General features: G+C 44.6%; 1 protein-coding gene across 1 annotated transcript in view; it reads left to right on the top strand.

Annotated features, from left to right (window-relative positions):
• Positions 1–1,003: 1,003 nt before the first annotated feature.
• Positions 1,004–14,523, top strand: part of Marchf4 (membrane associated ring-CH-type finger 4) — a 116,426-nt gene continuing 102,906 nt past the window's right edge. Inside the window, exon 1 of the mRNA XM_004864618.4 lies at positions 1,004–1,525. Coding sequence (XP_004864675.1) covers positions 1,004–1,525 — 522 coding nt within the window. The remainder of the gene's footprint in view (positions 1,526–14,523) is intronic.

Below are 14,523 nucleotides of genomic sequence, written 5' to 3' on the forward strand. Positions count from 1 at the left end.
TCCCCTCCCACACGCCCCTCTTCTCTACCGCTTTTCTCTGCCCCACCACCTGTCCTGCCCATACACACACCCTTCCTCTAGCCAAGATCTTAACGCTCAGGAAGGACGTGGCTCTGCGAGGGATACACGACCTCTTTCTCTCCTCCTTTCTCTCTGCCCACCCCGCTGTTCTCCCAGCTCTATTTGCCAGGCTGGCTTTACCCACCTCTGCGTAGCCCTTTGGCTGCATAGGCAAAGCACAATCCCCTTCCCCAAGTTCACCCGCAGCCTCCTGTCCCCCACCCAACGGTTCTCTTAAAAGCAACTGTGGTGCTTCTAGGGGTTAATTGCCCCAGTTTCCTGCCCTGGAGAATTAAAACTTCTCCGAACCCCATCTCCTCCCCATCTTCCCCCCACCCTACCAGCCTCCTACAGCCTGAGAAGAACTATCTTTTCCCTCTCTCTCTCTCTCTCTCTCTCTCTGTCTCATATATGCACCCCTCAATTCTTTATCGAGCTAGTTTTCTCTAAGCCCATCTCAACCCACTCCGAATTCGATTTATAATCTTCCTCTCACCCTTTCATATAAAAGGAAGAGATTTACCACCACCTAGGGATTTGAGAAGAACCCAGCAACCCTTTCCTGGGGAACTTTTAAGAATCAGACGTTGATCTGAGCAGTTGATCTCTTAACAGTTCAGCCTCAAGGCCTCCTCTATCGCCTCTCCTACTAGTGTCCTGGGGCCAAAGGCAGAAAGGAAGCACCTTGAGCAAAGTCTGAGGTTGGGATGGGGCTGCAAGAGCAAGAAAAACCTGTTTTGCCTTTTCCAGCTAGAGTTCAGTATCAGTGATTCCCAATTCTCAGTTCTTGGAGCAATTTATTTACTGCTTGAAGAGGTTGCAAGAAGCCCGTGAGAAAGGAGATTCTTCCCATAACAAAGAAACAGTTGGGACCCCAAGCCCCCTCGTACCCACCTCTTCGAAGACTCCAACTGTCCCTCTTGGGTTCTCTCCCTCTGGGCACATGCTGATGCCCCTGGGTGGGCTGCTGTGCTGCTGGTGGTGGTGCTCCTGCTGCTGTGGCTGGTACCGCTGTGGACTGTGCACCCCAGCCCCCCAAATGTTACGCCACCAGGGTCTCCTCAAGTGCCGCTGCCGCATGCTCTTCAATGACCTGAAGGTTTTCCTTCTGCGGCGCCCCCCTCCAGCGCCCCAGCCCATGCACGGTGACCCCCAGCCCCCCATTTTGGCAGCCAACAATAACACCCTTCCGGCTCTGGGTGCCGGGGGGTGGGCAGGCTGGAGGGGGCCTCGAGAAGTGGTGAGCAGGGAGACCCCTCCTCTGCCACTTCCACCACCTTTGCCACCTTCTGTGGAAGATGACTGGGGCGGCCCAGCCACAGAACCACCTGCCTCACTGCTCAGCAGTGCCTCTTCGGATGACTTCTGCAAGGAGAAGGCTGAGGATTGCTACTCACTGGGCAGCAGCCTGGACAGTGGTATGAGGACCCCACTCTGTCGAATTTGCTTCCAGGGACCAGAACAGGTGAGTCTCTTTTTTGTCCTCCTTTTTCTCTGTCTTATGGATTGCTATTCGTCTGCTTGTTCTGGGGAACGATTATGCTGTTGCTAATGTCAGGACTGTACTATTTTTTCCCCTAGTACTGAGGGTTGAACCCAGGGCTTTCACACCGACCATATTCCATATCCCTAGACTCTTTTCTTTTTTCTTTCTTTTTTTTTTTGGAATCTCAATAAGTCACTAAGTTGCCTGAGGTGGGCTCAAACTTGTGATCCTCCTGCCTCAGCCTGCCGCAGTGCTGGGATGACAGACATGCACTGCCACTCAAAGTTAAGACTAAGTTTTGAGAGCTCCTCAGTGCTATTTCTTGTAAAGTTTGCCCAGTAGGTGTCTGGCCCCTGATGAAGCCTCCTTGGTGGCTCAGTTATATTCCACTTTTTACATTTTCTTCCCAGTGTTAATATCTTCAATTCCATCCAAAAAATTCCATACGTGTCCTCAGAATAGATGACCCAAAGGAGTGAAATGAAGAGATTTGGTGATGTATTGATGCTTGTTTTCAAGATATTCTTTTAGCTGATTTCTTGTTGGTAACATTCCCCCACGCCATCTTCAGCCCCACATTCAAACTTTTTCCCTGTTTGAAAGTGCCCAGATCTTGTCCTCTTTCCCTGCTTTTACAGGTTGAAATCCAATAAGCCTGTTTTTAACTCTGAAACTACTTCAGTTTGCTAAGACACTTCCTAATGGCTATTTTGCAACCTGTTTTCTTATGTTGAAAGCAAATCAGTAAGTCTGGATGACAGTGTGTTTAAGGGACATAGAGAAGGAAAAAGAGGGAAGTAGTGAAATTTACCACACAAGTCTCCATCTCAGGCTTAAAGTACATCAAATTAGGGCGCCCCTTAACTTTGCCCATCTAGGATGGGGGATGCCAAGTATCTCTTGGAACAGAGTTTTCTCAAGTCCTGTGGGTTCTCCCTACCTTCTCCATTCAGATATCTTACTTACTCCACTTACAACTTAGTATTTGCAATGCTTGATAGCAGTATACATTTCTTAAGACTTTCCTTCCCAGACAGAAAAGGCTCACTTGAAAATCTGACCTTGTTAGTGGTACAGGAAAAGGAATGTTTGACAAGTGGTGCAGGAAAAGGAATATCCAACATGGGCAGGGATATGCACTCAAATTAGCCACTTCAGTAGTTGCCTGAAGTGCAGGGAATACTTCTGAGTGCTCCTTGAACAAATGGCTATGTGTTAGGATGCCATGCTGGTGCTTCTGACTGGCCCTGGTTCTTGAGGACTGCTTGCTTGTGAGATGCAGACTTAACTGACATTTCACTCATTTTTTTCTCTTTGCTGTGAACACAAAGCACTTTGGGGATTGATGATGCCTGCAGCAGCATCCTGGACGTTATGAGGGGCAATGAGATTGATCTTAGTATGAATAAATCTCTCTGAGAGCTTAAGGCACAGGTTTCCCCTTCTTGCAACTAGGATTACCTGAAGCACCAAATGAAATATTGCCCAGAGTTGAAAACTCCTGGTAGGCGAAAAGGTCCAGGTTGCTGCCAAGTGCTTTTCTTTTCTCCACCTCCAGCTGAGCCTCTGGCAGAGCTATAAGGTAGGGTGGCTTGGCTCCCAGCAATAGTGAGCCTTACTTTGGGGTGCTCTGTGTCAGGATCTTGCCTGAGTCAGGAGTCTCATCTTTTCCAAAAGAAAGAATAACATAGTTTCCTAACTTCCTAGGCTATGTCTCTCTTCTTCTACATGGACTGGTTCAGGTATGCACGTCACAGGGGCTGCTGGGAATGTACCTTCTGGCAAGTGTACACTGGTGCCTAGAAAATGGCAGGACTTGGACTGTGTCCTGGAATAATATTTCACCTGCTGTGTGAACTTCTTCAAATACCTTTATGCTTCTAGGCCTCTTTTCCAACTTCTGTGAGACACCATTTGTTGTTCTACTCCTTTTCTTATGGTTGAAGCCAGAAGACAGCAAGTGTAAAAATTCCTTGGAAGAGATTAATATATAAAAAGCATATATTTTAGTCATAGAAAAACTGTATTTTATTGAGAAAAGAAAGAAAAAGAGGGGTCACTAGCAGTATTGTGAAATGCCCTCATGTGACAACTATACATAGTCTGGTCAAAGGTTAGGAGCTTTCTATTCTGGTTCATTATTTTTACTATGTGTCATAAATAAAGCTTTGAATAACAGAGCGAACACCAATGAAAGAATAGGCTCTATTATGTGGAAGGAATAAGGGGTCATGACTGCATTAAGACTAGATCAAATAAAAAAAAAGACTAGATCAAATCAAGTACTTCCTACATATAATTATTATGTTTGGGGGGTTTACTTTGTCGGGAACCAAGAGGTTTTAATGGGATTGTGTTACAGTGGCAATCAGAGTCATGTGAGTGCTACAGTTAGATGCAAAGAACATGGTTTCCCACTTCCTTCTTGCTTTTATATACAGTAAGTACAGAAGGAGAAACAAAAAAGAGATGGGGGAACTTGAGAGAAGGAAGTGAGATGGAGATGGAGAGGAAAAAGAGAGAGGAAGGAAGGAGAAGGAAAAGGGGCAGGCTGAAATTTTTGTATTTCAGTTTCCATTCAGGGAGAGAGCTGTCTAACCATGGCCTACACATAGACCTACAGGGAGAGCAGTCTTCAGTCAGAGTAGCTTAATGTCTTGGTCTTCCTCTTGCTTAAACAAAGGATTAGAAACCTCTCACCCATCGCTCTAATTATTTGAAACTCCTCTAGGATCTAAAAGACTGCCAAAAACAAAGAGTTGGTCTCTTCCTGAAAACTATATGGTGATAAAAGGCAGCAGGAAGACCCAGCTAGTTCCACTTTTGCACAGATCTACAAAGGACATTGCATTCATTCATTTATTCATCAATGGTTTATTTAACAAACACATACTGGGAAACCACCATGTACCAGATCCTGTATCAGGCACCAAATACCCAGGAGTGAGCAGAAGAGATGATATTGCTGCTGTCCAGAAGCTGACAGTCCAGTGGTGACACACAAAAACTAACAAGTAAATTCGGGATTAAGGTGATTTTTTCATAGTATGGAATGCTATGGTGAGGTCAAGTGAGTTGAAACCAAAACAAAACAGGAGAATGAGTTAGTCCTGAGTGAAAGGGAGGGGGTGGCAAAGATACAGTCATAGGTGATAGAGTGATCGGGGAAACCCCTTCCCGAATTTTCCCTCTGGGCTCATACCTAAATAATCAGAAGGACCCAGCAATGTGCAGATCTGATAAAGAGCATTCCAGGTGGATGAAATGGCAAGCTCAAAAGCCTGAATGTGAACATGCTTTGCATGTCTGAAAAACAAGAGAAGACAAGACAAGAGAGAGGGATGGGCTATGAACAAATGCTTAGAGAACCCACTTGGCCCTTGGCTGGAAAGTAATTGGGGAGCAACCTTCCTTCTCTCACTCATTGGTTTATGTGGGACAGGGGTGGAGACCCCTGAGAGTGCAGGGCAAGAGCCCCCTGGCACTCCTTCACTCTGCACTTGTGGCTGAAGCTGCACTAGTCAATGTCAAGGGACAGTGTACCATGGTATGCAAGCTGAGGTTTCCAAAACTAGATGGCCCCAGTTGGAGAGCTGGACAAGTCACATAGCCGATCTATGCCTCACTTTTTTTTGTTGTTTTTTTGAGACGGGATCTCACTGTTTAGCTCAGGCTAGCCTTGAACTCGCTATGTAGCCCAAACTAACCTCAAATTCATGGCAGTCCTTCTGCCTCAGCCTCCTAGATGCTGAGGTTATAGGCATGCACCACCTCACCTGGGCTCTCTGTGCCTCAGATTCTTCATTTGTAAAATAATGATCTTTCCTATTTCATAAGATGATTTTGACCATCAAATCAGTCAATACAACAAGAGCAGTGCTGTCACAGGGCTTGTTATTGTTATTATTCTCTCAGATGCGAAAGAGTGCCTTCCTTGCTTTATTGCAAAAGTGCCCCCGCTCAAGGGTTGGCAGTAGGGCTGGCTGTGGATGTGGATAGCTTCTTTTGCACTTACAATGCTCTGGGCATGGAGTGCTGTTCATCTGTTTCAACTACCAAAGTCTTTATTAAGTGCCTACCAATCCCTGCTGCTCTGCTGAGCAGGGGCTGGAGATACACAGTAACGTGGCCCTGCCCTCTAGGACGTCTCAGTGTAACCCAGACATCACAGGGGCTGACAGAGATCAAGAACATGCAGACAGTGAGCCAGAGTGAATGACAGTACACTGCTATGGGAAAGAGGCATGTTTAAAAGTGGCTAGTGAGTGGGGTGCCTACTCAGACAGACAAGGGTAGAATTTGCTACCTGTCCCCCAGTTAGTCAGGGGAGGCTTCTCTGATGCTGCTGGAGACCAAGTGAGAAAAAATAAATTTAGGCTGCAAAGCTGAGTTAGACAGAAAGAAGCAGAAGAGGTGTGAGACAATGGGTACCTTCATAAGGAGGTATGACTGGGCTGGGCAACTGTGGACTGCTTGGAGATGGGTCAAGGATGCCACCCACCGGGACAGTCAGGAGTGGGTGGGAAGGACCTAAGGAAAGCAGGAAATGAGTCTTCAGGAATTTAACAGGCTTGGTTGTCTTCCTTTCTTGTCTTTCTGGGGCCAGTTTGTGTTCATAGGGGGCAAGAACAGTATGGATGCTGGGCACAGTGGTGCATGCCTATAATCCCAGCACTCTGGGAGGCTGAGGCAGAAGGACTGAAAATCTGAATCCAGCCTGGGCAAGCTAGTGACTTAGCAAGACCCTGCCTCCAAAAATGGCAGTGGGGGCCTATTAGCGCTATAGTTCATTGTGAAGGCCTTGGGTGCAGTCTTCAGTATCTCTAGGAAAAAAACGTATGGAATGTTTTAGTCTGTGTGTTGGATTACTGGGGAGTAGGCTAAGGGCTTTGCAGAGCTCAAGGAAACCTGGAGACCCCAAGATGTAATGAGAATCCTAGAAAGGAAGATCAAGAAAAGCATTTTAGGAGACTCACATGGTGTACTTATTCTTGTAAGCACTGTGGTTCAGTTTTATATTTCTTTGTGTGTTTCTTTCACTAATGTCTGTTTGCACAAAGAACAGGCCATCCCTAACATTTATGAGTCCTACAGCAAGATTATAACTGCAAACTCACATACTGTAGGCCAAAAAATTAAAAGTAAAAGATCCAGCTAACAAACTATTAAATACAATACATTCTAGCCCCCCTCCCCACCCCATCCTTACAAAGAAACCTGGAAGACTGGCTTGAATTTACAACTTTTAGATTTTTCTGATTTCTAGTTAAACTGGGGACATCTAGCTCTTGGTCCACAGGCCACTCTGATTTTCTTTCCGCCTCTGACTCCATCCTGCACCAAGGAATTTGGTTGAACACATATGGATACACTAGGCTGACTTACCCAAATTCTGTCCATACCATCCTCTGAATAGTAGTGGGGCCTTACCCCACACCCCTGCCTCAGGAAGGCACAGTTTATGGACCCGAAGAAGACAGACTTTCAGGTCTTAGAAACAGGTTTGTGTCTGTCCTGGCAGTAATCCTGGGGTCCCAAGTAATTAGAGCATGGTTCAGAAGAGAAGTGTAGCTTCTCGACCCTGCAGTCTCCATCCCTGATGGAGAAGTGAAGAGGGGTCAGGGTGGAGCCCTATAAAACCAGAGGCTGTCTTGCCTGGGCCCAATGGAGGCAATACAAAGGGCCATAAGATCCCTGTGGAAGTGACCTGTGTGTGTATTAACTGTTGTGTATCATCACTTCTCAACCCAAAGCCTGGCACCTGCTTTGTGCTCTATAAATAATTGCTGAAATACATGCTTATCGAAGGGGCAGTTCTGCAAGCATGGGAAGAGGAAAGGGAGAACATTCAGGGGAGAAATATTCACAGATGTTGAATACTGAAAGTGTATTGTGCAGAAAGAGGCTTGGCCAGTAAGGGAATCTCAAGGGAAGTCAACTTGGGTTTTGATGTTAGAAATCATTTTCTATAAGAGCTGCCCCATGATAGTAGACTGTCTACAAAGGGAATCGTATGGGTAACTGGGACTGATGACCCTCAAAAATCCCTTCTGAGCTTGAGAGTTGGAGTTCATAAATGAGATTGTCTGGGGCTCCAAAGAGATTTTTTTGTCTAAGCAGAAAAAATATGCTCTCCAATTCAACAGTCCTGGTGTACACATTATATGGCATATAGAAATGTGTCTTCAGTAAAGATTTCAAAGAACAGTCTCTCTCTGGTGTTTGTAGAAATCCAAGTTTTTGGTGACCACGTGATTTCTGCACTTGTGAACTTTCACCATGCACACAGCATGATAGGACCACAAGTCCTTCATGGCCAACAGGCAATAGACACCCCAGACCTACAAATATAGAACCATCCTAGAAAAAAGGGAGCCTTGCTACCATCTGCAGGTTTCCATTGCTGCCTTTTAGTCCCTACTTCTTCCAGACCTCGTCCTTCTTAAACTGGAAGCCCATGGACCTTTCTTCATTCAAGGTTCTTACTAATGCTCAAATTGGTTATTCTTTTTTCTTTCTTTTTTGTTTTTTTGGTACCAGGGATCAAACTTGGGTCCTTGTGCTTGTGAGGCAGGTGGCAGAACCACTGAGCTAAATCCCCGGCCCTCAAATTGGTTGAGAGATGGCATAAGGATGTTCAAGTCCCACCATCAGATCTCTGGCTATTGCACAGTTTACCTGTCTATTATTTACATACACACACATGCTCATGCACAGACATGAATAAAGCATTGCATATATCTGTCTTGTGTTCATAAATCGTACCAGGGGTGGATGGAGGGGAGACATCTGGGGTCTTGACATTTGTGGAGCAGTTCTCAAGTCACTTGTCTGTTGATTCTCTACCCAGTGCTCCCTTTGGAGTAATCCTTCACTGGCCAGCCTGCATCAGCTTGGGGTGGGTTGGCTCATTTCTTGGGTGCAGCTTCTATCCGAGCCCCTCATATAAAGAGTTACTTGACAAGTCTGGTAGGGCAGGAGATTGTGAAATACAGCTTTCTAAAGACTATGGGAAAAGAAAGGTGAGATATCAGGAGTCTGTAGCTGCTCCTTCTCCCAGCTGGTATGTTGAGAAGCCCAGCTGTGGCCTGTGAGTGGGGGAGGGGGAGTAGGTCCTAGGGAGAGGAGATACCCAGAGGAGTGTGGGAATAAGCAAGATGCTTCTTGTTTTCTGGGAATGGAGCCAAGTTGGAAGTGGGCCTGGATGAAAAGGAGCTGGCAAGCAAGCACTGTGTGGCCCGAGCTGCTCACCATCCCCTCCTGAGCTGCATCATATGTAAGCTAGACTTCGTGTATGTATATTACATACAGTACACATTCGATACCACCCTGTGTATATTTTAAAAGCAAAAGTGGGGTGCACACAGGGGAGTCTGCCTTATGAAAAAATAGCAAAATTTAATGAATTACAGTTTGAGCCAGGTAGATGCAAACTGTCAGCAAAAAAAGGAAGACTGCCAATACGGGCTCTCTTCAGCTTTGTGATCCAAGGAATAACCTCTTACGCCATAAGAGGACACATAGGCCCTGTCCTCAGAGTTTTTAAGGAAGGTAGATCAAATTATTTTCCTCCTCTGTGGGAAGGTTGGATGTGGTTGAGGAGAATCAACATCCAAAGACCCCTCTTAAAGCCACCCTAGAGGCTAGCACAGGGCTCTGCCTACAGTTGGGGCTTAGTATGTGTTGATCCCTTCCCCTCCCTCTGAGTATGTGTTCATTCTAGATCAATAGTTCTATCTTTGGTCCCTGGTGTATGCAGGGTAGAAGGTATATGTGTGTGTGCATGTGCGTGTGCACACACGCATCTATCCCTCACTCTCTCTCTCTGTGTATAAATTAAAATGCCAAACCAAAGAGATATGGATGGTCCCACATATGAACTATCTAACCTCATTTTCTGATTCTTTAATAACAAATAGTGATGATTCCTGTCCTAGTCATCATAGTGATCATTGTCATGGCTTGATATCACTTGACTAGGAGCAGACTTTTTCTCATTCTATTGCAGAATGATAGGAACACGGGCCTTGAGGTCTGAAGGACATGGATTCCATCTGCATTCTGAGCCCTTCCCAGTTAGGTGATCTTGGCTCACTTATTTGACTTCCCTGAATCTAGATCTCAGTTTATAAAGCAAGGACACAATACTGAGTTTGAACACTTGTAAGGAGTTGCCATGATGCATTAAAGATCTAAGCACAGAACCCATGAAATGGGAGTGATATTTACCTCACTCTCTGAGAGTGTTCCAGGGACAGTGAGTGGATCCTCCAGGTCCCCTGCCTGATTTTCCTACTACCCTCTCTAAAAGGAGCCTTAAAAATGAGACACTCAAAAGTCTAGCTGATTTGGTGTCTGACAATCAAGAAAGTATGTTTAGAGCCAGTGCTTCTGTTCAGCAGACTTCCTGACTCGGCTGAACTCTGTCCTCTTGTCCCTGGGTCCCTACTCCCAACATAGTTTCTTCACCCATCTCCAGCATCACCAGGTCCCGGACAGCTCTTTATTAAACAGTGCTCTCTGCTTGGCAGCAAGTGGGCAGAAAGACACTTTCCTGGACTCTGAGTCCCCAGAGGCCTTAAGCAGACCAAGCATGCAAAGCAGCATGTAGAGGAAGTGGCAGAGGAAACGTATGCCTACCATGTGACAGCAAGTTGCTTGCATTCAGGGTCATCCCTAGACCTGTATTTTGGACAATCTGGAATGGGACAGAGACTCCCAGACAGACATGATATTAAATAACACTGATCTGCAAGTGAGAATGTTGCTCCTTTTCAGTTTGCTCTGATGCTTTCTGATCATGAACAGGAGGAAAAAAAATCTCATTGTAGTAATGATGTCTTTAACACCTGTCTAATGCTGTCAGTCTCCTTTGTAAACAAAGGGAGAAGGCGTCAGACGCAGAGCCTTTGGACATACACCAACATCTAACTAGAACTTGGTAATCTTGCTCTGTTTCTATCTGTGTGTATCTATTATTTTGTAAAAGATTTTATCCTTTAGAGCAATTTGTGTTCACGGGAAAATTGAACAGAAAGTACAGCGAGTTCCTATGTCCTCCCTACCTCTCCACCATCAGCATCTCCCACCAGAGTGGAATGCTTGTTACAACTGATTAGCCAACGCTCTCCCATCATTATCACCCAAGTCCGTAGTTTTCATTAGGGTTTACTCTTGGCTTTGTACCCTCCAAAGGTTTTAACAAATGTATAATGACTTGCACCCACCATTACAGTATAATAGTCTGTATGGTTTCACTACCTAAAAATCCTCTGTGCTCCAACATCTGTTTGCCTCACTCCTTCGCCCTGAATTCTGGGCCATAGAGTTTGGTTTTTTCCAGAATGTCATGTAATATCAGGTACTTGGAGTCATACAGTGAGCAGCCTTTTCACATTGGTTTTGTCACTAAGTAATATACACTTAGGTTTCCTCTGTGACATTGTGGGCTTTTTGTTTGTTTTGTTTTCTTGTGCCTTGTTAGAACATTTCTTTTTAGCCCTGAGTAATATTCTCTTGCAAGGGAGTCCCATAGTTTGTCTACTGTTTACCATTTTTTTCATTTATGGCAGTGAGAGAAGTCTCCTTTAGAATAAATTTATTGAAATAAAAGTGTGAGACATTTAGAAATAGGTGTTAAGTTTGAAGAAAATAATAGTTATGGGTGAGATGTGTCAAAAAAAAATATATATATATGTGTGTGTGTATGACTGAAGTTTAAGTAATGTTGACCTGAACAGCACACCTTAAAATAATTCTGAAACATGTGTGGACACCAAAAAGTACATCAATAAGGGGATAAAATGCAGAGTTCCAGGCCATGGCTTCAGGGTTGTGTTGTAGAGTCTGCATTTGGAACCACTGGTTTTGGCGATTGCAAGGTAGGGGATTACTCCAGGAATACTATCTACTAGGAGGCAGCCAAGTGTGGAGAGGAAATCTGTCTGCCAGACCTTAGATTTTCATACAGACAAGGAACAGGGCTGTGTGCACTGGAGGAGGAGAGGAGAGCTAGTTGGGAGGACACAGGATCATGTAACCAAGAAGGAAGTGACAGGTGTCACCCAGGGTAGAGGCAGGAAAGGATGCTTCTTGTATCTTTCTCTTTCTTTGCCTCAGTGATCCGAGAGCAGCAAGGTCCAGACAGGATGGCTGTCAGATGGAGGAGCCAAGATGATACCGGACTGTGATGACGTGAAGGCAATGCTGACTTTGATTATATTAAGACACCGAGGTTTGGGGATTTCTCTGCTACCCAGTTAATGTTAATTCTCCTAACAACCACTCATTCCCGCTTCTGAGTTATGTTCAGAGGGTATTTGAGTAAACTCAAATCAGGGACTTCCCTGGGGAAGTCCAAGACTCGCAGTGCAGAGCAACAAATGGTAAAAACTCAATTCCTCACAACTCGCCAAGTACCAACATTGAAGCACTTCAGCTCAGAATGACACATCTCTTGCCTACTACTCCCTGGCTATGATGAATTGTAGCAAGGTTGGGGAATGCAGTCCTCCTGGGTGCCTAGAGGGGCAGGAGTTCAGGGATGGGTGAGTTTTAGCGGCGCCCTCCTAGGGTCGTTGTGTAAGTTGAACTAGGTAACACAGGGCAAGCACTGAGAACAGCGCCCGCCTGACCCTCAGAAAGCACTAGGTATACATAGTTCCTGTTATTTGTTATGTGCTCCTTTGTAAAAGGAGGAGCTTGAGCTCAGGAACACCCTAGGCCCTTCCAGCTCTGCTGGTCTCATCTGTGCTATATCTGGGGGGGAAAACAGTACCAGGGGCCGCTAGAAATCCAACTCCTCCTTTCACTGAAAGAAGTTTCCCTAAAAGAATACCTTTAGAACTGAGTGCTAGAGACCAAATGGGGGAAAGAATTTGGAAAATAGGTTATGAAGACCAGTCCACACACAGGAACAATGAATAAAAAATCAAAAGTACTTTTGGAGAAAATGACCATGGTGGAGAAGATCATGAGGCTTTCACAGGGGATCTAAAGCCAAGAGGCTGAGAAGCTACACCATGGGCCTTCGGAACTAAGCTCTCAAATCTTAGTGCTGCTGTATAGATGTGTGACCTTGGACGAGTCACAGACCCAGAATCTTAGTTTCTTCCACTATAGAGTAAGAATGTGAATAGTATCTCATCCCAGAAGGTGTTGGATGACATAATGCATGCTTGAATACATGCAAAATTATTAGCACAGCATGGAATGCAAGCATACAGTAAAATCAAAAACATGCTTTTTTTTTTTTTTCCTATTTCTTTTTTTAATTTTGTGGTACTAGGGATTAGACCCAAGGACTTTGCACTGAGCTACATCCTAGCTGGTTTTTATTTTTTAATCTTTATAAAATTGTGAGACAAGGTTTGCTAAATTGCCCAGACTGGGCTCAGACTTGCATCCCTCCTGCCTCAGCCTCCCAGAGTGCAGGGGTTAGAGGCATGCCACCCCATGGTGTGCCACCATGAACAGCTAACATTCACTCTTCATGTTACCTGACCTCACGTCTCTCCATTGTCTTCTTCAAACTTTCTTTGAGAATCTCTCCCTTCAGCTGTGAATGGCTTTGGGCTGCTGACCACAGGAGGACCTGCCTGGATATACAAGGGGTAGATGAAATTAAATATACCCAAGCAGTGCCTGTGTACCCTGGAGGAAGAGGGAGGGTATCAGCATAGGAGGAGGAAGGAGGAGTTAGTTGGGAGGGCACAGGATGATGTGACCAAGAAGGAAGTGACAAGTGTCACCCAGGGCCTCTTGCATCTCCCTCTTCCCCTGCCTCAGTGATCTGAGATTGGCAAGTTCCAGCTGGAATGGCCATAGGATGGAAAGTCAAGTCCATGGGCCTGTGATATGAAGGAAATGCTGTCTTTGGTTGTGTTAAGATGCCCAGATTTGGGGGTTTCGCTGCTACCCAGTTAATGAATGTTGAAGTGCTCTTCAACTATGGAAAAATTATCTCACAGCTATGCAAACCTTTTTTTCAAAAGTATAGGAGAGCCATTATGATGAACAAAATCAAGAATCTCCTTCTGATGCCTCTTGTTAGTAAGCATGTGTTCAATCAACAAATAATCAAAGTATAATTACAGTCATTTGAGGATTTGTGAAACTTTTTGAACATTGACTAAGGTCTAAGTTGAAGGATATTCAAAAAAATAGCTGTTCAGGTCATGAAAGATGGAGAACAATGGGGAACTGTTTCAGATTGAAGGAGCCTAAGGAGATCTGGCAACTAAATACAATTGCTCCCTGGATTGGCTTTTGGGCCAGATAAAGAACATTAGAGGGACCATTAATAAAAGCTTGAATAAGATTAGTTGGTAGGTAGTTAATTCAATAGTAGATTAGTTAATAGTGTTATATTAATGTTAGAGTCCTGGTTTTGGTTATTGCCTTATGGTTATCAAAGATGTTAACATTCAGGTGAAGGGTACAGGGGGACTCTGTGCTATTTTTGTGTATTTTAAAATATAAGGTTAAAATTATTTCAAAATAAAAAGTTGAAAACTAATTTAAACAAGGGGCAGTTTCTTAGACTTGAAAACTTGGGAATTCTTAGTAAAGAAAAAGGGGTATGCATTTGGTGGTTAGAGAAACCTGATTAGAGTCCAGGCTTTAGCATTTACTAGGTCTGTGGCTTTGGGAAAAAGCAATTAATTCCTCTGAACTTCAGTATTTTCCATCTTAAGCATAAAGCTAATAAAAATACTTTATAGAACTGTTTGGAGAATTTAAGTAGACAGTGCCTAGCACAGTGCATGAAAAGGGCTCTGATTTAATGCTGGTTTCTTTCTGGTCTCTCCTACTCTGTCCACAGTGGTGATAAACAACCAGGCTTTTAAGCACTGGGTACTACGTGCTTTGAGATTGACGAGTAACATTTGAGTGATGCACAGTGTCCCATGGACAGGAAGTGTTCCCACTATGGGATCATAAGCATGTAAACAGAGTTAGAAATCATCAGCATAATT

Source organism: Heterocephalus glaber, unplaced genomic scaffold (assembly GCF_053883595.1).
Source record: "Heterocephalus glaber isolate CG9 unplaced genomic scaffold, H.glaber_assembly_v1.0 deba00000621, whole genome shotgun sequence".
Classification (NCBI taxonomy): domain Eukaryota; kingdom Metazoa; phylum Chordata; class Mammalia; order Rodentia; family Bathyergidae; genus Heterocephalus; species Heterocephalus glaber.